Below are 27470 nucleotides of genomic sequence, written 5' to 3' on the forward strand. Positions count from 1 at the left end.
CCCTGAATGAATGGCACATGAGCTGTGCAGCACTTTGGAGGAGGAGAAAAGGCCATTTCGCCTGCTCCCGATCGCCATGCGTACCCAGATCAATCAGAATACGCACTACCAACAACGTTCTGCCGCCATTGTTTAATCTCTGTAGCTAGCTAGTTGGTGGCCTAATCCATCACGTTTGCCTCATCTCTCGTCCACTGCCACTAAACCAATGCGCAATGCTCAACCACATGCAGTAAGAAAGAAACAGAGACCGATTTTCCAGACCCAAATTGTGCAAGAAGAAACCTGAAGCGCGTTCCCTTTGCCTCAGCACCTAGAGCACCGGGAGTCTACGGTGAAGGTGAAATACTCAAATTTCCATTGATTCTGGCTGACATGGCGCTCGAGTCACCTCCATTCTACTGCCATTTTGGCGCGTTCTCGACCGGGCGCATGCACAGGTTGCGGGCGGCGACTTCCACGGCGCAGCGTCGGCGTGGCGAGGGGAGCGTGTCCCGACGCGCCGGTGCGGTGTCAACATCGGCGGCCGCCTCGCCATGCGTGGCCGTATGCGCGCATGCACCCGTGTCTGGACCCTCTCCTCCCCAGCACCAGGGCTAGACAACAAAACGCAGCGCACATCACTACTAGCTCACTCACACTGATAAACTCAGGCAGGTGGAGCAGCCGATACCATTATGAGTTTCTTGTACGTTTTCGGGCGTCACTCTCCATATAAAAATTTCCGATTCCAGAAGCGACCGACGTCGTAGTGTATGTGGTAGCCGGTCTGAAGTGCCGCGCAGGGTCAGGGACGAGAGGCACAGCCCACCGACTGACAATATGCTCGCACATGCGGCACAGCTAGCTCATACGGGTCGGGTCAAAAGGATTACGATGACCGGATGGCCCCGCTCGTCGGTGTGCCGCCAGCCAGCCACCCAGGGTTGGTGCTCCAGACGCCGTGTTTAAAACGCCGCACCCACCACCGCTCTCCTGTATCCATTTCTTCTTCCTCCTCCACTTCTCTTCAGTCTTCAGAGCCCAGGCTCCATCGAAGAAGGTGACGGCCGACGACGCCTCCGGCGGCGCCATTGATATGGCGGACAAGGTAACACCGCTCGCTGACCGACCATTCCTTCCTCGTTACTGATGCTTCGATTTCTTCATGGTGTCTGAATTTTCTTCAGTCCAAACGTCCACGCCCTGTCCGGCGAGTAAATTTACAGGGCCCCCTTCTGTAGTTTTGGATTCTGATCTGTGATCTTCCTTCAGTGTTAGCTCCTCTCTCGTTCGGAAAATGACTGTTGTTCCTCTAGTTCCGAAACAAACTGTCATAGTACTCGATAGAGAAGGTTGTCAGTTAGAGATTTGCTTGTAGCTTTCATGGAGGCGACGTTCCTGCCTCAAGCTTCACAGGTCGTTGAAGTGCCCAGTACTCAAACCGGAAATGCCATACGAAATGAAGTGCGTAGCAAGCAAAATCTCTGACTCTGACCCTGGCTCCTTGCCTTATTTTCCTTCCGATTTTTCCTTTTCACCAACCGCTTTCCTGGGAAAATGAAGAAGCCACGCTGTCTTTTCTTCCTCTGTATTTTTCCACATAATTTTTCTTTCTGATTGACACTCCAAAAGTTCAGTGCTCCTAGTGTCACCTTCACCTTTCTATGTAAACTTCCGAGCACTAAAACCAACTGTTTTCAATGAGAAATGTGTGTTTCTTTCCACTCAAAATTACATGTGTGCCGGTTCATGTTTGCCCACTGAATTTGTGAAGAAACGATCTTCTTTGATCCTACAAAGATAAACAACCCCCTTCACCAATATTATTCAATATTAGGACAGTTCATCGGTTATAGTCCCAGTAGACAGTTAACAAAACATTAAGTAACGCTCTGGCTGAAGAATAAGATTCAATTGATTCCCTTCTAAGGACAAAATTAAGCACTTCCAACTATAACTGACCATGTGAGCGAGCCCTTCTGGAAGCAGTCTCACCTGGTACTACAACTGTTATTAGGTTCAGTTAACTCTGAATTAAGAATTGTCAAGTACTGCTACGAGTGTCACTCCTGGATCTACTTTTAATACTCGTTTGAACTTTCAACTGCGTTTACCTCCATTTAATCCCCCCTCGATCTCATCGCAGATCTCCACGGTTGTCCTCAAAGTTGACCTTGAATGCGCGCGATGCTACAAGAAGATCAGGAAGGTCCTTTGCAAGATCCAAGGTATGTAGGACTTCACTGCCATCACCAATCACCAATCAGTCAATCACCAATGCAGATAGAGACTGAAGCTATATTCCAGCTAGCTCTGCCCACACTGTGTGCGCACACCACTTGCCTGGCCTCTCTCGTGGCAGAGCCCTGTAACCCCTGCTGACACGTGGGTAGTGCATTTTACCCGTGGCTGGTCCCACGTGTCGGGGAAATTACCGTGAGCCAGGGACAAGCTGTAAAAAAACTTGACTGTGCATGGCTGGCTTGTGCTTGTGCAGACAGGATGAACATCAAGACCATCTCCTTCGACGAGAAGAGCAATGCCGTGACGGTGTCCGGCCCGTTCGACGCCGAGAAGCTCTGCAGGAAGCTCTGCTCTGAGGCTGGCAAGGTGATCAGGGAGCTGCATGTCAAGGGCAAGGAGTCCAAGGACGGTGGGGGTGGCGAGAAGCCGAAGGCTGCCAAGGACGCCGGCAAGGCTGAGAAGGACGGTGGCAAAGCCGAGAAGGACGGTGGCAAGGCCGAGAAGGCCAAGGACGACGGCGGCAAGCCGGAGAAGGCGGACAAGAAGGACGGAGGCGAGAAACCCAAGGACGAGAAGCCGGAGAAGAAGGTCAAGTTCGTAGACGCGGCCCCGGCCGCGGACGCGAAGCCCGGCAAGGGCATGCCGCCGCTGCCACCCGGCATGACCAAGGCCGACCTCGCCCCGCTCCTCGAGAAGATGATGCAGGCCAAGCAGGCCGGGCAGGGCGGCGGGCCCCAGCCGCCGCGCGGCGAGCCGATTATGATGGTGCCGCCGCCTGCTGCAGCGGCGCAGGGGGTGGCCGTGCCGTCCATCTGGCCAGCGCCGGCGGGTGCCATGTCATGCTACAGCTACGACCCGGCGGGATACGGCCAGCCATCTTACTACGGCGGCGGCGGATGCGGCAGGGGTTGCCAATGCGCCTCGTGCTACAAGCCGGCGCCGCCGGGAGGGTACTACGGCGTGCCGGTGCACGACCACCAGGGCTGGTACAACCGGCAGCCGTACTACCAGCAGCAGCAGCAGCCGTACTGCAGCGAGGACCCCAACGCCGGGTGCAGCGTCATGTGATGGTCGATGCCATGGACAGACATGGCAATCAGTGTGTGCGGTCACTCTCCACTCGCTCATGATCATGGCCCGTGTTATGAAAAATCCCAAGCTCTTCTTCTTCTGTCGACGTCTCTTTGTTAATTTATGTCCATTCGTTTTTGTTTATCTAGGAGTTGAGTTGTGCATGTGAACAGAAGGGTCGAGTGAGTTGTTATGTTCTTGGAGCCTAGCTTGGTTTCCTTTCGTGGCTGTCATAAACAAATATGGATCACTAGTAGTAGTGATTAAGTATATATTTAGATGGAACATGTTGACTACTCTTAATTTTGATATTGAACATGGACATGTTATGATCATTGCGCTCGATCAAATCCATGTGACTGTACTAGTGCAATACAGTAGGTCAGTTCTCACCTGTCAGCTAAGTTCTGAAGAACTTGTGTGGCAGCTCCTGATCAATGATGAGTGATAAAATTCTGTGTGACATGTGAGCATGTTCTGATCAATAGTGGGTGATATCAGTTTTTTTTTTTTTGAAACGAGGGCAAAAGCTTTGCCCTAATCTATTAATTAAGAAGAGTTTTACAAAAGTAACCAAAGTTATTACAAGGGATTACTCTCCCGGCATGATGTTGCACAAATGCTTGGCACCCGCCCTAACCCACAAACTAGCCTCGGCTTTAATCTTGTCGATAGAAACATGAGAGGGTGTATGCTTGTTGCGGAAGACCCTCGCGTTGCATTCATTCCAAATTTTCCATGTGATTAGAAGAGTGAGCGAGGAGATAGCCTTCGAAACAGAGGAAATGTAAACGCGACCCCCGCGTCGTCCTCCCTGGGCGGCTCGGGGGAACCCTAGCGAGCGCCGCCGCCGGGGCCCCCCTCCCCTGCTCCCTCCCTCCGCCGCCGGAGGAGTCCACCGGGCAAAGCCCGCGCTGGAGGACGGCGGCGGCGGGGTTCTCTCGCGCGCGCGACGGCCTCGATGCGCGGCGGGAGCCCGCGGTGGTGGGAGAAGGCTCGGCCTCGGCGGCTCGCCGGCGTGGCGGCGGCCTAGCTCGGCCTCGGCGGCTCGGCCAGCGTGGCGGCGGCCTGGCTCGGCCCCCTCCGCCCCGGTGGTCCGGCGGCGCGCGGCGGGCGGAGCTCCGGCTCCTCCCGGATGTGGCGGCGGCGACGCGGCGGCTCCACTGCTGCGATCCGGCGAGGGTGGGCGGGGTGGCGGCCCCTCTCCCCTGCTTCTTCCTCTGCGGGTGGTGGTCGGCAGGTTGCTGCTGGTTGCTCGTCGCGGCGGCTTCCCGAGGTGCCAGATCTGACCGTGGCGGGCTCGGTTCGATCTGGCCCGTCGGTTCCTGCCAGCGGTGAGGTTGGTGGTCCTACGTGGTGTGGCGTCGTCGCCGCGTGGGAGGTGCTTGTGCCAGTGGTTCGCAGGCCGGCGGTGTTGTGGGTCTCCCTCATCTCCGTTCGACAACGTGGGAGTGCGGAGGTTCGGCTGCTCCGAGCGAAAGCTGATGGCGCGGCAGCTGCGGATGTCGCTATCCTCTTGGGGGCCTTCATGGAGCCTTCGACCTCCTCCGCCCCCGGAGCATAGTTTTCGGGCGAAAGCCTAGGCCGTGTTGTGCAGGGCCGGACGACGGCGTCGATCCACGTCGCTTCCCTCTTGGGGGCGTCGTCTTGAAGACTTTGTTCCCCAGCGTGCTTTCCTGAGGCTGGACTCGCACGGCATCGCGGCGGGTGGCCGGCGATGTGTGAGGTCCGTGTGGTGGCTTGTGTGGCAACGATGGCGGTGTTGAGCGATGGTTTGGTAGCGTCAAGACCTTGGCTTCGGCGAGCGTCCGAGTTTCTTTGTCTTGCGCTTCGCTTGCGGTGGAGTCGGAGCTGCTATGGTTTGTCGAGAGTCTTCATTTGTGCAGCGTACAATGACCTGCAGGGTGGCCCTCTGGCGATGATCTTCCTCGGCGCAGGTCTTGCGCTTATCCTCTTCAGAGCTCGTCATCAGAGTCGGAGCTGTCTGTTGCTTCACGAGGAGTCGCTTGTTTGGCGTTGGCCGGCTTGAGCTTCACGGTGCCGCTTCGGCGAGGTCTTGGTGGTTGGTTCTTCGGTGAAGTCGGAGTCGCTGAAGAGTGATGACGATGACGTTGAAGGTCAACCGCGATGACTTCTCGCTTCGGCGGCCTGTGTATCTTGTGTGGGTTGCCAGGGTGGCTCTGTGTCCCTGCGGCGGTCGTGCTCCATGACGGTCGACGGGGCACTTGTTTCGGTTTTCGGCCGGTTTTCCGCTAATAAACTGGCCAAATTCTGTACTTCTTCTTTATTAATGAAAATGGCAAGTCTTTTGCCTCGTTTCAAAAAAAAAAAGGAGATAGCCTTCCTACTAGGAGTGGTGCCTCCCGCCATCATGTTTCACCAATGCTCAATGGAGAGGCCGGCCCATTGTGTTAGATGGATGGATGGAATGCCAATCCACTCCTTGATGGCGACTCAAATCCGATCGGTGTATCGGCACTTGATGAAGAGGTGGTCAACGGTCTCAAGAGTTTGGTTGCAAAGCGGGCAACGGTCACAATTGGCCAATCTCTAGCTTGCAAACGGTCCGCCGTCCAAATCCTATTTTGCATGAGGAGCCAAGCAAAGAACTTGACCTTCGGGGGCGTCCAAGCCTTCCACACCATCTTGTTCATGTTTGAGGCAATGGAGCCAAGGAATTGAACCTCATACGCGAACTTGGAGGAGTATTCACTTGCCGTAAGCTTCCAAACTATGTCATCCTCCACATCCTCCCGGAGTTGAAAGTTGTCAAGAAGGACCCATAGCTCCACAAATTGCTTGAGTTGCTCCATGTTGTTGATTTTCTCCAAATCGATCTTCTTCACCCAATTATTGTTGCACAAGGCATGGTGGACTTTCCGATTCTTCCGCTTGGAGATTTCGAAGATTAAAGGGGCAATCTCAATTGGTTTCCTATTGTCCAACCATGGAGAGTGCCAAAACGGGGCCTTATGCCCATTGCCAATAGTGATAGAAGTTGATGCATAGAACACCTCCATGTCCTCCATAGAACAAGGATTCCCGGAGCCTACCCATATTTTGTCGGGGTCTTTCCACTCTAGCCATGGCCACCGTAGCCTAAGGGCCCTTGCAAATTTTTCCATGTGTAGAATCCCAAGCCCTCCAAACATCTTGGGGCGGCACACCTTCTCCCAATTGACCTTGCATTTAGCCCCCGTCGTGGTGTCCTTGGCGAACCAAAGATAAGCCCTTTCAATTTTTTTGATGGACTTTAGAGTGCCCGGGGGAAGCATAAGAGGTGTCATATAATAGGTAGCTTGCGAGGCAATGACGGATTTGACCAAAGTCACGCGGCCGGCGGTAGCAACAAGTTTCCCACACCAAGTTGGGAGTTTCCCGACGCACTTGTCTTCAAGGTTTTGGAAATCCACCCTCTTGAGGGACCACACCGAAAGTGGGAGCCCCAAATATTTCAAATGGAAGCAAGCACGTGACGCCGGCAAGCCCGAAAGAAACTCATCAAGATCAACTTGGCTACACCGAATTGGAACCACCGAGCTTTTTTGGAAGTTGGTGCATAAACCGGTCACATGACCAAAGCCATCAAGAATGGTTGCTAAGTTTTGGATGTCCTCCTTGATGGGCGCCACAAAAACGGCTGCATCGTCCGCATATAGCGATGTCCTAAGGATGTTCCCGCGACCTCGGAGCTTGTGGAGGAGGCCGTTATTGGTGGCATGTTCCAAGATTTGCGTGAGCGGGTCAATGGCTATCACGAAGAGAAGCGGTGAGAGCGGGTCGCCTTGGCGTAGCCCACGACCATGAACTATGGGAGTGCCGGCAATCCCGTTGAGAAGGACCCTCGAAGTAGAAGTTTTGAGGAGCGCCGCAATCCAATTTCGGAAGCGGCAAGGGAAGCCCCTTCTTTGAAGCAAGTCAAAGAGGTATTCCCACCGGACGGTGATATCAGTTTAGCTCTTAAGAATTTGGGTGGCATGTCCTGATCAATATGCGTGCATAGATGTTGTTTTTCAGTCTTAATATATAATCAATCGAAATTGAACCAAATGCTTTAAGAGCATGTATGTTCAATGTGTTTTTTTTCATTGGTTGGCCAGTTTGATTTGTCTTATGAATCAGGTATGCCTAATCACATAACAAATCAATCACAAGAGTTGAGATGTGCATGTGAATAGAAAAGTTGAGTTGTTAGTAAGTTCTTGGGGCCAAGCATTGTTTCTTTTCATTCAGACGGTAGCAGTGATATCCACCAACCCAACCCACCCCAACCCTAACCCTCCCGCACCCCACCTTCCGCCGCCGCTGCCGGTAGCGCCGCTGGGGCAAAGTCCCTCGAGGCGTGGCAGCGGCGGGGGCCCTTCCTCGTCGCTGCGTGGGGAACGACGGCCGGATCCCACCTCCTTGACGCATGGCGGAGCAGGCGCGCGGTTGGGATGGGCGACGACGGCGGCGTTCCTCCTCCCGTCGGTTGTCCCCTGGCGGACTGGCCGGCACGGTTGGGATGGGCGGCGCTGCGGTCTCCCTCCTCCCGTCGGCTCTCGCAGCACTCCGGTCGGGGCTGGTGGTGGGCGGCGTCTAGGCCCTCGGTCTGCGCCATGCCATCCACCCCCACCTCTCATCGGTGCGTGGAGGCGATCTCGGGATTTCTCGGTGACACGAGGGCGCCCGGGGCAGCACCCTTGGGTTCGACGGAGGAGGTGGCCTCTTCTTCGCCGGAGAGGGCCGGCCTGCGGTTGGTGGTGGTGGATCTTTGATCTATCACGCGATCCGGTGAGATGGAGGAGCATGGAAGCCAGCGTTGGTGTCGCCGGTGGAGGTTGGATTGGCCAGCCCGGGATGGTCGCCAACGTGGGGGTCCGACCTGAATAAAGGCGGCGGTCCTAGGGCCTCTCTTGCGTGAAGAGGAGGACCTACCGGAGGCCTAGACTCGTGATCTGGCCGGTGGGTTGAGTTCCGGAAGGCTCCGCCGGCGAATGTAACAGTGCTTTGCTTGGAGTTTGCTGGATCGGAGGTATTCGGTCGTGCGCACCCATGCATTTATTCCGACTGTTTGGTTCTGGAGGGAGCGGCGCGAAGCTCTTTTTCTGTGTTGACATCAAGTGACTATGGATCCATGATGAAAGTCGGAAGAAGAGAATTTCATGAAGGCCGGAGGGGAGGACCAGCTAAGGGAGGTTCAAGTCTCCGCGCTGTTGAGGGGCTTGCTTGGTGTTCCGGGCTTCACAACAGCGGTATGAAAGTGGGGGCGACAACACAGGTGAAGTGCAGAGTCATACCTTTCAGGGTGAAAACCCAAGGTCTGGCCTTAACTGGTTGTGCCTGGCAATGACCTCGGTGGAGGCATTGTTTTGAGAGCGGGCACTATCTTCAGGGTGAAAACTTAAGATCTTTGATCGGGCGACGACGGTGTTTGAGCATTGTTTCCTTCTTGGAGGCGTCGTTTTTTTGGAGAGTCTGTAATTCAGGTGTTGTCATGGCGGTGGATGTATTGCTGTTGTTAGGCCCGAGATACTGTAGCGAGACTTTTGTTTCTTAGTTTTTTTTTTCCTTTTTTTGGCTGTGTGCATCCGTAGTGCCATTAGGGTGGTGCGTTGTTGCAGAAGCTGGGTGTAATTGATATCTCTTGATATTAATATACTTCCTTTATCGAAAAAAAAAGTAGTAGCTAAGTGTAAATTTAGATGGGACAGGTTGACCACTCTTAATTTTAATCCTTAATGTGTTCCGATCATTACGCTCGATCAAATCCATGTGACGGTAGCACACAAACAGCACGTCAGTTCTCACTTGTCACTTTGTCAGCTAAGTTGTGAAGAATATGTGTGGCATGTCCTGATCAATAATGATTGTATTCTAAAGAATTTGGGTGGCATGTCCTGATCAATACGGCGATGCCTAAATGCATATTGATTTTCAAGTCACAAAATAAATGTTTTAGTTTTATTTTCGAGATTAATTTTTTTTTTCGATATGGGTGCGATGCCCCGGCCTCTGCATCAAGCGATGCACACAGCCATTTATTTAAAAAAGTAATGTAGACAAGATTACTTATTACACATGAAAGTGTGCCAAAGGTGCAACACTACAAACCAGCTAAAAGTGAAAAGTATATAAAGCTAGCCATCTCGAATCCTACTAATATGACGCCATCCAGTAGCCTGGAAATAACAGTCCTGCGTGACTTTGAGCAGACGGCTGCATCCAGTATCCATAATACCCCGCTGGTCCTCCGGAAGCATATACGCCCATAGTTGTATCCATTGCGCCGCACGAAGAATAACCTGCAAAAAATTTGTTCCCTTCTGTCTGTTAAAAATAATATCATTTCGGCTAGTCCAAATAGACCAACATATTGCCGAAATACCAATCCGTATATGAGCCTTATCCTCTTTTTTAACACCATTTAACCAATTACCAAACATATTAGTTACATTAGTCGGTGGTGGAATATTGTAAGCAAAATATATCATCCGCCAAACAATTTTAGCAAAAGGGCAATGAAGAAACAAATGATCCACAGTTTCATTACTGTTACAAAAACAACATGTTTGACTTCCTGTCCACTTTCTCTTCACCAAATTATCCTTTGTAAGCAAAACTTTATTACTAAGAAACCACATGAATATCTTAATTTTAAGAGGAATTTTAATCTTCCAAAGATATGTCCGTAAGAATCTAGTATGACCATTCATAAGATCCATATACATAGATTTAACAGAGAATAATCCACTATCAGTTAAATTCCAAATAAATTTATCTGGTTCATTTGTTAACTGAATATTCATTAGCCGTTGACATAAGTGTAACCAAAGATTATACTTATATACATTAAGCGTTCTCCTAAAACCAATATTAAGAGGATGCTCGGCCAAAACTGTAGATACTAGCACATTTTTCCGTTGGACTATATTGTACAAAGACGGATATTGGAGAGAAAGTGGAAGATCACCGAGCCAACTATCTTCCCAAAAGCGTACTCTCGTTCCGTTTCCAACCTTAAAGGCTCCTCTTTTGAAAAATTCATGTTTAACCCGCATGAGACCCTTCCAAAAAGGAGAATCCGTGGGTTTGGCCTCAATTTGTGCTAAAGTTTTATTCTTGATATATTTATTATGTAATATCTGTTGCCACATCCCATCTTCATGTAATAACTTGAATAACCATTTACTTAATAAGCACATATTTTTCAGTTCAAGTACCTCGATTCCCAAACCCCCCTGATCTTTGGGTCTACAAATTATATTCCACCTGGACAATCTATACTTCTTTTTATCATCATCGGACTGCCAAAAAAACCGAGAACGATAATAATCAAGCCTCTTTCTTACCCCCTTAGGAATTTCAAGAAAAGATAACATGAACATAGGTAAGCTTGTAAGCACCGAATTTATGAGGACAAGACGGTCCCCATAGGATAACATTTTACCCTTCCAACATCCTAGTTTCGATGCAAAACGATTCTCCACTGCATGCATGTTATTTTCAGGTCTGTTCAATGTGTTTTTGTTCATTGGCTGGTCAGTTTGATTTGTCTAATGGATCAGGTATGCCTAATAATCAGATAAGAAATAATTAAGACGGCCAGTATCTTCACGAAAAAAAGCATGGATTATCTTAATCAGGACACCAGTCACTCATTATCGATCAGGACGTGCAACCTCTGCCTCCCGGGAACAAGAAATCGTGAGTTAGCTTAATCAACTCCAGCCTGGTACAGACTGACAGCGCAAGCGGAAGCAAGATTTAAATCGTCCTGTGAAAAACACAGCAAGCTTTTAGTCAGAAAAGGTATAATCATGGAAGCTGCTGGGCCGGCTTCTCTCTGTTTTGGATGCGTAAAGCTGGACCTCGTATTGCAAAGGAAAATGTCTTCTAAAAGGCTTATGTTGCGAATAAATGTCGCCTTCTTTTGCGGTGTTTGATTGATGCTGCGAGCTACTGTCGCCAGATAAACTGATGATTCCCTATGACATGCACTTAAAGAGAGATTTTGGTACTATATCCTATCTTAGTACTACATCTGAACCACAATGCATGAACAGAAGAAGAATCTCCGAACAGGACTGAGTTAAACGGTACCTGCCGAACCGCACTACTCGGGAAGTGATCCCATCGGCTCCACCGCGAGGCCTCTCCTATCGGCTCATCCTCCACCGCTGCCGTCGGCTCCCGCTGCGGTAGCGGCGGCACCCCGCTCCCGAAGGGGTGGGGGACCTCCGTCATCGCGAATTGCGGCAGATTTAGGTGTCTAGGGCGACAACCCATTTTTTTCGTGGTGATGGTTGCTGCGTCGCCCGCTTGGGTGGCATGGTGTTTGGCCTGGGGGCTTCTCGTGGGCTTCCGGTGACACTCTTTCGTCCAGCGTGTGGCGATCGAGTCATATAAGTTGATTCGAATACATGAAGTAGGGTAGAGGCCCTAGTGGTCTTTTTTCGCAAAATTCGTCGATCTACCTGCTAGCCATCGTCGATCTAAACATCGACGAGTTCCAAATGTCTCCGCTGGCGGTCTTGAGGATTTCCGTATGGTGCTCCTCGAACTATGGATTCGATGGGATCCGTCTGTGTGCGTCTACAACTTTCATACTGCGGGGCTTCACGGGGGCATGTCACGAAGCTCCGCTTTCCATTAACACCATGTCACATGTCAACGCCTGAGATTTCCATGTTGTTGACAGAGGAGGAGAATGTCAAGACGGCTATTGGCGGAAGCAGAGTCCTGTATTGACAAACACATTGCTTCACATGTTGTTGTGTAGGCATGGGCTATGGCTACATGACAATGTTACGGTCCGAATCGCACATGTGCATATGAGCCTAGTGATTGGTGCTTTACAGCAGCGACCCTCGACGGGGGAGGCAGTTCAAAGGGATCTTAATTTTGGTGGTGTAAACCGAGTCTCGATATCCAAGATAAAAACATAGGTTTAGCCTTTATTGCTTATACCTAGCAGTGTTGATATCCTTGTTGAAAGCATTGTCGAGAGAGTTCAGATTTTATCCAAAGTGAAAACCTGTAATCTTTAATCGGCTCATGCGCTTGTGCATTGTTCCTTTTTGTAGCCATCACTTTTGAAGAACCTCTTCAATACTATGGGTATTGTATTGGTGGTTAAAGTTTGTCTAGTGCGAGTGATTGACTATTGCAACGATACCTTCTTTTTTTCTTTTTCTTGTTTGCTATGTGCATCTTTGATACCTTGTCTAATTTTTCACATTGTGTTAATATATCTTGTCTTGATATTAACATATATGTTTTATGGAAAAAACATTATGATCTAGAACTGAGAAGAAGGTTCATCCAAAACTGAGAAGCAATCGTATCTCTCCAGCTGCCTAGCGGTGACTCAAATCTCAAATGTGTGGGAAATAAGAACAGCTTAGGTTGCCGGCTTGCCGCAACCACGGTTATAAATGTAAGTGGAAACGGCAGCTCACGACACCATGAACCCACACACATTTAACTTTCTAAATAGACAACCAGTAAAAAAAAAATTCATGGTGGCCATTCACGGTTTTCCCGCTACCGCTGCAGCGCCACTCTCGACCCCCTCCATGACGATGGAGGCAAGTGCCGCCTCATCCCACCCTCCCCCCCCCCCCCCCCCCCCCCCTCAACTCTACTTCTCCCAAGGAACAACACCACCACCGCGCGCCCCATCCCTCTGCTCCCACCCTCAACCCCTCTTCTCCAGCCGCCTCCAACCCCTCCATTAAGAAGCCGGTGTCCGGTGAGATTTGTGGGGGACAACATGAGCCCATCCATGTTTGTGAGGAGAAGGACGGCAGTCCGGTTTGGCAGGAGCAGGACGGCAGCCAGATTCGGCACAAGAAGCTGTCGAATAAGATGAGATCATGATTACGATTTTCATGGCGACCTCGATCTAGTTATACATGTTGAGATTTTCCACATGTACAGGGACGGTCCATAGATTTCAGGGGCCCTAGGGCGACACAACCCCATGGGCCCCTTGCTCACAGTGCCGAAGCTTTCCTAGGGTAGGGGGCCATGCCCCCCTACTCTAGAGATATCCTTAGATATTTCTATTTATATAATTTTTTAAAATTGTACTCAAAGTTCAAGCATGATTGGTGCTTTGGGCCCCTTAACAATCTCCATCAAGCGTGCAACTTTGGTCACACACAAAATACTTAAAAAAATATTAGTATTCCGGAAGAGAAATATTAGGGTAATGCAATAGAAAACTAGATAATATCTACATTTGGAAGAGAAATATTAGGGTAATGCAATAGAAAACTAGATAATATCTACATTTGAAAGATCCATGGTCTTCAGAATCTCGGTGAAAACATTTGAAACTATTTATTTATATTGATCGACCTAACTATATTCCATGATTCCTAACCCTACCAATAGCTACTTGTGTACATGTGTATATATATGTGTGTGTATTTATAGAATTAATCACAGAAAATTATGAGTGTCGATGTTTTCCTACACATTTGGGAAGGCCGGAGAGAAATTATGTCATCGGGGAAATTATTTAGAATTATTCAAGTATTTTTTTTTGTTAAAAAGAGTCGGATTAGAGACATAGTAAGCTACAGCTTCGGCCTTCCATATTTTATAAAATCGTTCTAAACTGTACGACCTAGAGAGTAAATGTTAAAATATTTGTTTTCGTAAGAGGAGTCAGAATAGAGGCACGGTAAGCTGCAACTTAAGATATCTCTATTTTCTAGTAAAAATATACATACAAATACACATTTGGATGGTTGATTTCACGCGTGATATTGGACATCCGGGAGTTCTTAGCCCAGAATACCAAGATTCCATATGTTTGGCGGGGCAACATATTCGGCTTGGGTATTGTGGCTCGATATCTAGGCACCGTGCCGAAAGGCAAAAAAAAGAGGGGCAGCAATGTCGAGTGGTTAGGCTGGAGATTGGGAGTTTCTATGCATTAGTAAATACCTGGTTCAAACCAATCAGTAATGTAACAATTCAAAATGCTGGCATAGAAGCTTACCATTAGTTTAGAAGTTACAATGAAAAAAATTTCTTCATGAAATGCAATCATAGAGTATCACTGACTGGTGACATGTGGACTTCAAACTAGAAACTTGGGTTTTTTCGTATCACATGTCACTGGACTGATAGTAAATGAAAAGTTAAGCATCGAATCATAAGATTTTATCTAGTTGAAACATCCCATGATGATTGGAATATGTTTGATGTGAAGAGCATTCGCGATTGGAACACTGAGAATAAGATATGTAGCTTCACACTTGATAATGTGAAAGCATACACAAAGATGATTATCCATCTTAGAAATAATCTTGTTGATCAAAATCTTATCCAACCCGAAGAAAAACTTTTGCACATTCGATGTGCATCGCATGCGCTAAATATAATAGTACAAGATGGGTTGAAAACCAAGAATTTTGTTGTGGACAATATTAGAAATAGTGCAAAGTACATCAGGAGTTCCCAACATAGGATAGAACAATTCGACAAATGGAACTCCAGCTCGAGTCCATGTTACCATTTAGAAAAGTCTTTGAGAAATAAGAGCTAAGTTATACATTTGGTCCTTTTGGCGAGGAATGGCAAATGGTTATAGATATTTGTCAGCTTTTAAAAGTATTCAAAGCCTGATGTACTAGACGAATAAGAAAAGAGCTACAATCAGAATCATGGTAAAAGAAACGAAAAGGGATTCGAGTGATACTTAAAAAATTGCATACCACGGTTGGACACAGCGTCGTGGCTGGTGACATGTGCCTCCGACTGCACATAACCGAACTGAAACCGAAAACCGAACCGAAACCGAATTTCAGTTTTTATGCTTTTATGGTTAGGTTACAGTTAGCAAAAGTGATAACCATACACAACTCAGTTAATTCGGTTTAAAACTGGAAAAACCACGGTTAATCAAAGAAAACCGAACAGCCTAGCCCAACAATGAATTTTACTTTGCAGGTCATCCCTAATTCATGTAAAACGTTTATATTTGTTTACAAGTGCGTATTACACAATAGAGGTGCCACATTGTGGTGGTTTGTATGTGGTACTTTACGGAAAATGCTTAGCAGGTCTTGAGTTCAAGTACTTGACTTGCATCATTTTTTCAATTTGGTCGCATTCTCATTTTTTAAGTCTGTAATATGCATCGTTTTTTTATTTGATCACATTCTCATTATTTCAAGTCTGTAATGTGCAGCATTTTTTTATTTTGGCCGTATTTTCATTATTTATCATTTCTCCTGTAACATAATCACTTTAGCCTTTAAAAATATAGAAACGAAATATATGTCCATAAAAAATAGGTGTTATTTAAAAATTCGCGTCAACTTTGGTTATTTTGGTTATTACCGAAACTGTACCGAATTAATATGGTTATTACCGAAATCAAACCGTATTTTTATATGAAACCGTATTTATCGAAGCATAAAAACTGTATTTACCGTAAAACCGTATTTACCGAACCGAATTAATCATATTAACCGAACGCGCAGCCTGGCATGTGCCCGGTGCTGGGAAGCGGCACGGCCTGAGATCGACGCAGCGCGCGTTCTGGGTCGTTGGTGCCCACGACAAGCGGCTTATGTGACAGAGCGCGGCCGCCTGAAGCGTTGCCGCGAGAAGAGGCTCCGGCTGGACGGCGACACGGATGTGGCGGGCGGTGTGTCATTCTCTTCAGGTATCCAGCACCAGCAGAGACTGGCAGCTGAACTGCTGAAGATGCTCTGGCCATGCGGCTTGGCCCATGCCCAGCCTTGTGCAGATCGTGGGCATTTGTACACTGGATCCGTCTGCGTGGTTGCACCATTATGACTTGATCATTCGCCCCGGCGAGAATCTCTCATGCCTGCTCCGTAACAGGAATACACGATAAAATGTAACCAAGCATGAACCTGTTGCGCGAATGAATGCAATTCATTGCATTGTCGGCCGCCTGCGTCCAAATTTCCAGTTCACAAGACATGTTCGTCTTGTACGTCACATGTGCCCGACTGTCGTATCAGGGATGGGAAGATTGCGAAGTTTTGGGACCTGTCTTGGCTTGAGGGGTTCAAGTCTAAGGGCATCTCCAGCGGTGCGACGCATTTCGGACGCCCAAAAGTGGTCGTGAGCGTCCGTTTGCATCGCCTCACGGACATATTTTGTCCGCGCGTCCGTTTGCGTCTGGGTGTGCTTCCATCGGGACGACCCATTTTTTGAATTGCAACATAGTTAAAAACTTTCAAAGCAGTACATATGAATGCATAAAAACTATAGAAAGTAGATCCATAGGCCTCTGCATCAGGGTCATCGGAGGACCAAGATATCTCCGAGTCAGAGTCCTCTGCTGCAACGGCGGCCGCCAGCCTGCGCTGTTCCAGCTCGGCGTCGACCGCCGCATGGGCCGCCTGCTCCTCCTCTGCTTCCTTCTCCGCTTCAGCCAGGGCCACAGCGTCCCTGACCGGGTGGAGGAGGTCGGTGCTGTCTTCGGAGTCGAACCCGTCATCGGAGCTCGAGGCCGGGGGAGGTGGAGTGGGAGGTGAAGGTGGAGGTGGAGGCGCGGCAGCCTGACCGCGTCTGGCGCTGCTCATGGCGGATCTGCTAGGGCTGAGAGGAAGCGGCGCAACGGCAGCGGCGGCTAGGGTTTTGTGGGGAGGAGATGAGATGCTCGAGCCCCTGTTTATATAGGTCGGAGGCAGGGCGACGGCCGCGTCACGCGTGGCATCGCCATTACTACGTGCGCAGAGGTAGGCGACGGCCGCGCGGCACGCGAGGCATCGCCCTTAACGCGGCTGCAGACTGCCGAAGCGACGCCTCGGCGCCAGTACCGGCGGAGAAGACGCATCGACGCTGCGTCACTGCCTGGTGGGCCAGACAAAACGTCCGCCAGACGCGAGCGGACAGTTGGCGTGACCGCCGAGCGTCCGCGGAGACACAAACCTGGCGCATATTTGGGCCAAGTTTGCGTCTCCGCGGACGGCCCGGTCACTTTGCGTCGCCCCGCTGGAGGTGGTGCCACACGCATTTTCGCTCACGGCGGACGAAAATGGTGAGCGACCGTTTGCGTCGCGCCGCTGGAGATGCCCTAAGGACATGGCGCCCTCAATCATTGCCATCTCCAAGAACTACTCCGTGCACGAGGCCTTTGATTAAGATTTTTGAGTTAAAAACTTTAGCCCTGATGGAGTGATCTCGATCGAACATCCACATTAGTAAATTATCAGCTCTATGGATCAAGCTGCAACAAATACACCTCATCGAGGGCACCATTGATACCAGTACTTGGAAGGTCACCTCCAATGGGATATATTCGGCGGCCTTGGCCTACTTTGGCGCAATTTGAAGCGACACAGATATCCATAATAAAGCCGCTGGTTTGGGATAATTGGCCCCTGCAGAGTGTAAATTGTTTTGCTTATTTGATCTTTGAAAATAAGGTGTGGACGGCATATCGCCCCATTCGTCGAAGATGCCAAATTTTGGCTTTTGCCAACTTCCTAAGGACCTGAAGACCGCCACACATACAAGAGCATCTCTAGTCGCGTCCCCTAAAACGTCCCCAAACCGTGCTGGATTGAATGTTTGGGGGACGTGTTTCGTTCATACCGCGTTTGGAGGACGTCGCTCCCCAGTCGTGTCCCTCAAACAAAATTTCGGAAATTTTAAACTTAAGCGAGATTCGATTAGATTCGTCCAAACTTGGTATGTATTACATAGATTCGAACGAAATTTGACTAAATTTAAACTAAACCTAATCTAGAAGTACTTGCGGCGGCCGGAGGCGTCGTAGTACTGGTGGAAGTTGTACATGTCGTCGGTGACGACCTCCTGCTTGACACGCTCGTTGACGGGCTCGTCCTTCACCAAGCCGCTTGGTCCTGCCTCGCCGTCGTCGGTGAGGTCCACGAGCGGCTTCCCGGAGTCGCGGATGGACATGGAGATCGCCATGTCGAGGTCGCCCCTCCAAGCGTCCTTGTCGTTCATCGACGCCAAGCACGCCGCCCGCAGCCCTGGGCAGTCCTCGGGGTCGTCGCTGCTGGCGATGAGCCGCTGTTGCCGCTCGTACTCCGCCAGCAGTGCCGCCTGCGACGATTCCTCCGGCTCCTCCTTCACCTCCGGCTTCGGGATGAGGAGGGCGCCGCCACGCCTCTCTTGCTGCCGCTGGCTGCCGCTGCCGCCACGCCTCGTGTTGACGGGCGTCGTCGGCTCCTTCACCACGCGTTTGGGGACGCTGTAGGGCGCCGAGCGGTACGACGAGGACGGCGTCGATCGGGCCAGTCCTGAGGAAATAGAGTTCGAGGAGGACGAGTACGGCGTCCTCCTCGGCTGCCATTGCGGTGGTCCTCCACGAGGAGACGGTGGCGGTGACGGCGGCGTCTCCAACCTTGGAGCGCCGTTGCGGATGCCGCGGATGACGCTTTCGAGGGTGCGCCCCGGAACGCCCCAGAACAGGGCGCGCCCGTCCTTGTTCCAGCTGTTGGGCCCGCCGACGAGCCCGTGGGTGCTGTACATCTCGACGTCGTACTTGGCCTTGAAGTACGTCGCCCACCAGTTGTTGTTGTTGTTGGCCCCCCATGTCGGATCCGCCCACTCCTCGGCGGTGAGTTGAGCCCGTGCTTGTGACGGTAAAGCACACGTCCGTTGGGAACCCCAAGAGGAAGGTATGATGAGTACAGCAGCGAGTTTTCCCTCAGTAAGAAACCAAGGTTATCGAACCAGTAGGAGATGAAGATCACGTGAAGGTTGTTGGTGAAGGAGTGTAGTGCGGCGCAACACCAGGGATTCCGGTGCCAACGTGGAACCTGCACAACACAATCAAACTACTTTGCCCCAACTTAACAGTGAGGTTGTCAATCTCACCGGCTTGCTCAAAAGAAAGGATTAAACGTATGGTGTGGAAAATGATGTTTGCTTGCAGAAAACAAAAGAGAACAATGATTGCAGTAGGTTGTATTTCAGATGTAAAAGAATGGACCGGGGTCCACAGTTCACTAGTGGTGTCTCTCCAATAAGATAAATAACATGTTGGGTAAACAAATTACAGTTGGGCAATTGACAAATAGAGAGGGCATAACAATGCACATACATATCATGATGACTACTATGAGATTTACTTAGGGCATTACGACAAAGAACATAGACCGCCATCCAGCATGCATCTATGCCTAAAAAGTCCACCTTCGGGTTAGCATCCGCACCCCTTCCAGTATTAAGTTGCAAGCAACAGACAATTGCATTAAGTACTGTGCGTAATGTAAACAATACAAATATCCTTAGACAAAGCATTGATGTTTTATCCCTAGTGGCAACAGCACATCCACAACCTTAGGGGTTGTTGTCACTCCCCCAGATTCAATGGAGACATGAACCCACTATCTAGCATAAATACTCCCTCTTGGAGTCACAAGTATCAACTTTTCAGAGCCTCTACTAGCAACGGAGAGCATGCAAGATCATAAACAACACATATATGATAGATCAATAATCAACTTGACATAGTATTCCATATTCATCGGATCCCAACAAACACAACATGTAGCATTACAAATAGATGATCTTGATCATGATAGGCAGCTCACAAGATCTAAACATGATTGCACAATAGGAGAAGACAACCATTTAGCTACTGCTATGGACCCGTAGTCCAAGGATGAACTACTCACGCATCAGTCCGGAGGCGGGCATGGTGATGTAGAGCCCTCCGGTGATGATTCCCCTCTCTGGCAGGGTGCCGGAGGAGATCTTCTGAACCCCCCGAGTTAGGGTTGATGGAGGCGGCGTCTCTGGAACTGTTCTGGTATTTTTGGCTCTCGGTACTAGGGTTTTCGGGGACGAAGGAATAAATAGGCGAAGGGGCAGCGTCGGGGGAGCCAGGGGCTCCCTCCCCACGTCACGGCGCGGTAGTGGGGCCCCCCGCACCGCCATATGGGGAGGGCCCCCTGCTGGCCTTCCTCGACTCCTCTTCGGTCTTCCGGAACACTCCGTGGAAAATAGGGCCGTGGGCTTTTGTTTCGTCCAATTCCGAGAATATTTGTAAAACAACTTTTCTGAAATCAAGAACAGCAGAAAACAGGAACTGGCACTGTGGCATCTTGTTAATAGGTTAGTCCCGGAAAATGCATAAAAACATTATAAAGTGTGAATAAAACATGTAGGTATTGTCATAAAACTAGCATGAAACATAAGAAATTATAGATACGTTGGAGACGTATCAAGCATCCCCAAGCTTAGTTCCTACTCGCCCTCGAGTAGGTAAACGATAAAAAGAATAATTTCTGAAGTGACATGCTACCAACATAATCTTGATCAATACTATTGTAAAGCATATGAGATGAATGAAGTGACTCAAATCAATGGTCTATAGTTTGCTAACAAAAAGATAATGACTAAACAACTGAATCATATAGCAAAAACTTTTCATGAATAGTACTTTCAAGACAAGCATCAAAAAGTCTTGCATAAGAGTTAACTCATAAAGCAATAGATTCTTAATAAAAGGTTTTGAAGCAACACAAAGGAAGATTTAAGTTTCAGCAATTGCTTTCAACTTTCAACATGCATATCTCATGGATAATTGTCAACACAAAGTAATATAATAAGTGCAATAAGCAAGCATGTAAGAATCAATGCACACAGTTGACACAAGTGTTTGCTTCTAAGATAGAAAGAAGTAGGTAAACTGACTCAACATAAAGTAAAAGAAAGGCCCTTCGCAGAGGGAAGCAGGGATTAAATCATGTGCTAGAGCTTTTCAAGTTTTGAAATCATATAGAGAGCATAAAAATAAAGTTTTGAGATGTGTTTGTTGTTGTCAACGAATGGTAGTGGGCACTCTAACCCCCTTGTCAAACAGACTTTCAAACAGCGGCTCCCATGAAGGACGTTATCTTTACCAGCAAGGTAGATCATCCCTCTTCTCTTTTGTTTACACATGTATTTTAGTTTTATTTATAGATGACACTCCTCCCAACCTTTTGCTTTCACAAGCCATGGCTAACCGAATCCTCGGGTGCCTTCCAACATTTCACATACCATGGAGGAGTGTCTATTGCAAAATTAAGTTGCTTACTGATAAATCAGGGCAAAACATGTGAAGATAATTATTAATGAAAGTTAATTAATTGGGGCTGGGCACCCCGTTGCCAGCTCTTTTTGCAAAATTATTGGATAAGCGGATGTATATGCCACTAGTCCATTGGTGAAAGTCTGCCCAACAAGATTGAAAGATAAAACACCACATACTTCCTCATGAGCTATAAAACATTGACACAAATAAGGAGTAATAAAGTTTTGAATTGTTTAAAGGTAGCACATGAAGTATTTACTTGGAATGGCAGAAAAATACCACATATTAGGTAGTTATGGTGGACACAAATGGCATAGGTTTTGGCTCAAGGTTTTGGATGCACGAGAAGCATTCCCTCTCAGTACAAGGCTTTGGCTAGCAAGGTTGTTTGAAGCAAACTGATGCGTGTAGTTGACACGTCCGTTGGGAACCCCAAGAGGAAGGTGTGATGCGCACAGTAGCAAGTTTCCCTCAGTAAGAAACCAAGGTTTAATCGAACCAGTAGGAGTCAAGAAGCACGTTGAAGGTTGATGGCGGAGGAGTGTAGTGCGGCGCAACACCAGGGATTCCGGCGCCAACGTGGAACCTGCACAACACAATCACAGAACTTTGCCCCAACGTAACAGCGAGGTTGTCAATCTCACCGGCTTGCTGTAAACAAAGGATTAGATGTATAGTGTGGATGATGATGTTTGTTTGCGAAGAACAGTAAAGAACAATTGCAGTAGATTGTATTTCAGATGTAAAGAATAGGACCGGGGTCCATAGTTCACTAGTGGTGTCTCTCCCATAAGATAGCAGATGTTGGGTGATGCGTGTGGTTGACACGTCCGTTGGGAACCCCAAGAGGAAGGTGTGATGCGCACAGCGGCAAGTTTCCCTCAGTAAGAAACCAAGGTTTAATCGAACCAGTAGGAGTCAAGAAGCACGTTGAAGGTTGATGGCGGCGGGATGTAGTGCGGCGCAACACCAGAGATTCCGGCGCCAACGTGGAACCTGCACAACACAACCAAAGTACTTTGCCCCAACGAAACAGTGAGGTTGTCAATCTCACCGGCTTGCTGTAACAAAGGATTAACCGTATTGTGTGGAAGATGATTGTTTGCAGAAAACAGTAAAAACAAAGATTGCAAGAGATTGTATTTCAGTATAGAGAATTGGACCGAGGTCCACAGTTCACTAGAGGTGTCTCTCCCATAAGATAAACAGCATGTTGGGTGAACAAATTACAGTTGGGCAATTGACAAATAAAGAGGGCATGACCATGCACATACATATTATGATGAGTATAGTGAGATTTAATTGGGCATTACGACAAAGTACATAGACCGCTATCCAGCATGCATCTATGCCTAAAAAGTCCACCTTCAGGTTATCATCAGAACCCCCTCCAGTATTAAGTTGCTAACAACAGACAATTGCATTAAGTATTGCGCGTAATGTAATCAGTGACTACATCCTCAAACATAGCACCAATGTTTTATCCCTAGTGGCAACAGCACATCCATAACCTTAGAGGTTCTTGTCACTCCTCCAGATTCACGGAGACATGAACCCACTATCGAGCATAAATACTCCCTCTTGGAGTTACTAGCATCAACTTGGCCAGAGCATCTACTAATAACGGAGAGCATGCAAGATCATAAACAACACATAGACATAACTTTGATAATCAACATAACAAGTATTCTCTATTCATCGGATCCCAACAAACGCAACATATAGAATTACAGATAGATGATCTTGATCATGTTAGGCAGCTCACAAGACCCGACAATTAAGCACAATGGGGAGAAGACAACCATCTAGCTACTGCTATGGACCCATAGTCCAGGGGTAGACTACTCACTCATCACTCCGGAGGTGACCATGGCGGCGTAGAGTCCTCCGGGAGATGAATCCCCTCTCCGGCAGGGTGCCGGAGGCGATCTCCCGAATCCCCGAGATGGGATTGGCGGCGGCGGCGTCTCTGGAAGGTTTTCCGTATCGTGGCTCTCGGTACTGGGGGTTTCGCGACGGAGGCTTTAAGTAGGCGGAAGGGCAGGTAAAGAGGCGGCACGAGGGGCCCACACCATAGGTCGGCGCGGCCAAGGGCCAGGCCGCGCCGCCCTAGGGTGTGGCCACCTCGTGGCCCCACTTCGTCTCCTCTTCGGTCTTCTGGAAAGCTTCGTGGCAAAATAGGACCCTGGGCGTTGATTTCGTCCAATTCCGAGAATATTTCGTTACTAGGATTTCTGAAACCAAAAACAGCAGAAAACAGCAACTGGCACTTCGGCATCTTGTTAATAGGTTAGTTCCCAGAAAATGCACGAATATGACATAAAGTGTGCATAAAACATGTAGATATTATCAATAATGTGGCATGGAACACAAGAAATTATCGATACGTCGGAGACGTATCAGCATCCCCAAGCTTAGTTCTGCTCGTCCCGAGCAGGTAAAACGATAACAAAGATAATTTCTGGAGTGACATGCCATCATAACCTTGATCATACTATTTGTAAAGCATATGTAGTGAATGCAGCGATCAAAACAATGTAAATGACATGAGTAAACAAGTGAATCATATAGCAAAGACTTTTCATGAATAGTACTTCAAGACAAGCATCAATAAGTCTTGCATAAGAGTTAACTCATAAAGCAATAAATCAAAGTAAAGGTATTGAAGCAACACAAAGGAAGATTAAGTTTTAGCGGTTGCTTTCAACTTATAACATGTATATCTCATGGATATTGTCAACATAGAGTAATATAATAAGTGCAATATGCAAGTATGTAGGAATCAATGCACAGTTCATACAAGTGTTTGCTTCTTGAGGTGGAGAGAAATAGGTGAACTGACTCAACATAAAAGTAAAAAGAATGGTCCTTCAAAGAGGAAAGCATCAATTGCTATATTTGTGCTAGAGCTTTGATTTTGAAAACATGAAACAATTTTGTCAACGGTAGTAATAAAGCATATGAGTTATGTAAATTATATCTTACAAGTTGCAAGCCTCATGCATAGTATACTAATAGTGGCCACACCTTGTCCTAATTAGCTTGGACTACAGGATCATCGTAATACACATGTTTTAACCAAGTGTCACAATGGGGTACCTCCATGCCGCCTGTACAAAGGTCTAAGGAGAAAGCTCGCATTTTGGATTTCTCGCTTTTGATTATTCTCAACTTAGACATCCATACCGGGACAACATGGACAACAGATAATGGACTCCTCTTTAATGCATAAGCATGTGGCAACAATTATTATTCTCATATGAGATTGAGGATATATGTCCAAAACTGAAACTTCCACCATGAATCATGGCTTTAGTTAGCGGCCCAATGTTCTTCTCTAACAATATGCATGCTTAACCATAAGGTGGTAGATCTCTCTTACTTCAGACAAGACGGACATGCATAGCAACTCACATGATATTCAACAAAGAATAGTTGATGGCGTCCCCAGAAACATGGTTATCGCACAACAAGCAACTTAATAAGAGATAAAGTGCATAAGTACATATTCAATACCACAATAGTTTTTAAGCTATTTGTCCCATGAGCTATATATTGCAAAGGTGAATGATGGAATTTTAAAGGTAGCACTCAAGCAATTTACTTTGGAATGGCGGAGAAATACCATGTAGTAGGTAGGTATGGTGGACACAAATGGCATAGTGGTTGGCTCAAGTATTTTGGATGCATGAGAAGTATTCCCTCTCGATACAAGGTTTAGGCTAGCAAGGTTATTTGAAACAAACACAAGGATGAACCGGTGCAGCAAAACTCACATAAAAGACATATTGAAAACATTATAAGACTCTACACCGTCTTCCTTGTTGTTCAAAACTCAAAACTAGATATTATCTAGACTTTAGAGAGACCAATTATGCAAACCAAATTTTAGCATGCTCTATGTATTTCTTCATTAATGGGTGCAAAGTATATGATGCAAGAGCTTAAACATGAGCACAACAATTGCCAAGTATCACATTATCCAAGACATTATAGCAATTACTACATGTATCATTTTCCAATTCCAACCATATAACAATTTAACGAAGAAGAAACTTCGCCGTGAATACTATGAGTAAAGCCTAAGGACATACTTGTCCATATGCTACAGCGGAGCGTGTCTCTCTCCCACAAAGTGAATGCTAGGATCCATTTATTCAAGAAAAAACAAAAACAAAAACAAACCGACGCTCCAAGAAAAGCACATAAGATGTGATGGAATAAAAATATAGTTTCAGGGGAGGAACCTGATAATGTTGTCGATGAAGAAGGGGATGCCTTGGGCATCCCCAAGCTTAGACGCTTGAGTCTTCTTGATATATGCAGGGGTGAACCACCGGGGCATCCCCAAGCTTAGAGCTTTCACTCTCCTTGATCATGTTGTATCATCTCCCTCTCTTGATCCTTGAAAACTTCCTCCACACCAAACTCAAAACAACTCATTAGAGGGTTAGTGCACAATCAAAATATACATGTTCAGAGGTGACATAATCATTCTTAACACTTCTGGACATTGCACAAAGCTACTGAAAGTCAATGGAATCGAAATATCCATCGAACATAACAAAACTGGCAATGCGAAATAAAAGGCAGAATCTGTCAAAACAGAACACTTCGTATTGACGAATTTTATCGAGGCACCAGACTTGCTCAAATGAAAATGCTCAAATTGAATGAAAGTTGCGTACATATCTGAGGATCACTCACATAAATTGGCATAATTTTCTGAGTTACCTACAGAGAATTTTGCCCAGATTCGTGACAGCAAAGAAATCTGTTTCTGTGCAGTAATCCAAATCTAGTATGAACTTTACTATCAACGACTTTACTTGGCACAATAAAACACAAAACTAAGATAAGGAGAGGTTGCTACAGTAGTAAACAACTTCCAAGACACAAAATGAAAACAAAGTACTGTAGTAAAAACATGGGTTGTCTCCCATAAGCGCTTTTCTTTAACGCCTTTCAGCTAGGCGCAGAAAGTGTGTATCAAGTATTATCAAGAGATGGTGCATCTACAGCGGGATGCGGAGTTTTCTCAACCAGGCATAGTATATTAGATACATAAGTTTTAGCGTCCCCCTTTTCATTAGTCTTGGGCTTGCAACTCTCATCAAACAAATTTTCAGGAACAAGCCAAGCATAATTATTTTCTAGTGCATCATTCATCGCTAGGAGCTTACATGGTATTGGTGCTTTGATCTCCCCACCATCATTAATATTATTAGTGTACTTTATTCTATCCATATCCATCTTTTCAAGGAGACTAACAAAATTGGTATAAGAACCAAGCATATCATATTTAGCAAAGACCTTTCTAGCCTCTCTTGCTATACCACCAAATTCTCTAAGAAGGGTTTCTAAAACAAAATCTTTCTTTTCCCCTTCTTCCATATCACCGAGTGTAAGAAACATGTGTTGGATTATAGGATTGAGATTAACAAATTTAGTTTCCATCATACGAACTAAAGCAGCAGCGGCAATTTCATAAGTAGGAGCAAGTTCTACCAAGTGTCTATCTTCAAAATCTTCAACGGTACTGACATGATTGAAAAATTCTTCTATATTATTTCTCCCAATTATAGATCCACGTCCTACCGGTATGTCTTTTGTGGTAAAATTAAAAGGAAACATGATGAATCAAGTAAAGTAAATGCAAGTAACTAATTTTTTTTGTGTTTTTGATATAGAGTGCAAGACAGTAAATAAAGTAAAGCTAGCAACTAATTTTTTTGTGTTTTGATATAATGCAGCAAACAAAGTAGTAAATAAAATAAAGCAAGACAAAAACAAAGTAAAGAGATTGGGAAGTGGAGACTCCCCTTGCAGCGTGTCTTGATCTCCCCGGCAACGGCGCCAGAAATTTGCTTGATGCGTGTGGTTGACACGTCCGTTGGGAACCCCAAGAGGAAGGTGTGATGCGCACAGCGGCAAGTTTCCCTCAGTAAGAAACCAAGGTTTAATCGAACCAGTAGGAGTCAAGAAGCACGTTGAAGGTTGATGGCGGCGGGATGTAGTGCGGCGCAACACCAGAGATTCCGGCGCCAACGTGGAACCTGCACAACACAACCAAAGTACTTTGCCCCAACGAAACAGTGAGGTTGTCAATCTCACCGGCTTGCTGTAACAAAGGATTAAC

General features: G+C 47.3%; 1 protein-coding gene across 1 annotated transcript; it reads left to right on the top strand.

Annotated features, from left to right (window-relative positions):
- Positions 1–931: 931 nt before the first annotated feature.
- LOC127322867 (uncharacterized) lies at positions 932–3632 on the top strand. The gene is made up of 3 exons (XM_051351285.2): positions 932–1090; positions 2129–2210; positions 2480–3632. Exons 1-3 carry the CDS (start codon positions 1079–1081, stop codon positions 3292–3294), a joined length of 909 nt encoding a protein of 302 aa, XP_051207245.1. The 5' UTR covers positions 932–1078; the 3' UTR covers positions 3295–3632.
- Positions 3633–27470: the final 23838 nt, after the last annotated feature.

Source organism: Lolium perenne, chromosome 2 (genome assembly GCF_019359855.2).
Source record: "Lolium perenne isolate Kyuss_39 chromosome 2, Kyuss_2.0, whole genome shotgun sequence".
Classification (NCBI taxonomy): Eukaryota; Viridiplantae; Streptophyta; class Magnoliopsida; order Poales; family Poaceae; genus Lolium; species Lolium perenne.

Coding starts and splice junctions, on each gene's coding strand:
- LOC127322867 (XM_051351285.2), top strand. Junction 2,211..2,479: donor GGTCCTTTGCAAGATCCAAG/GTATGTAGGACT, acceptor GTGCTTGTGCAG/ACAGGATGAACATCAAGACC.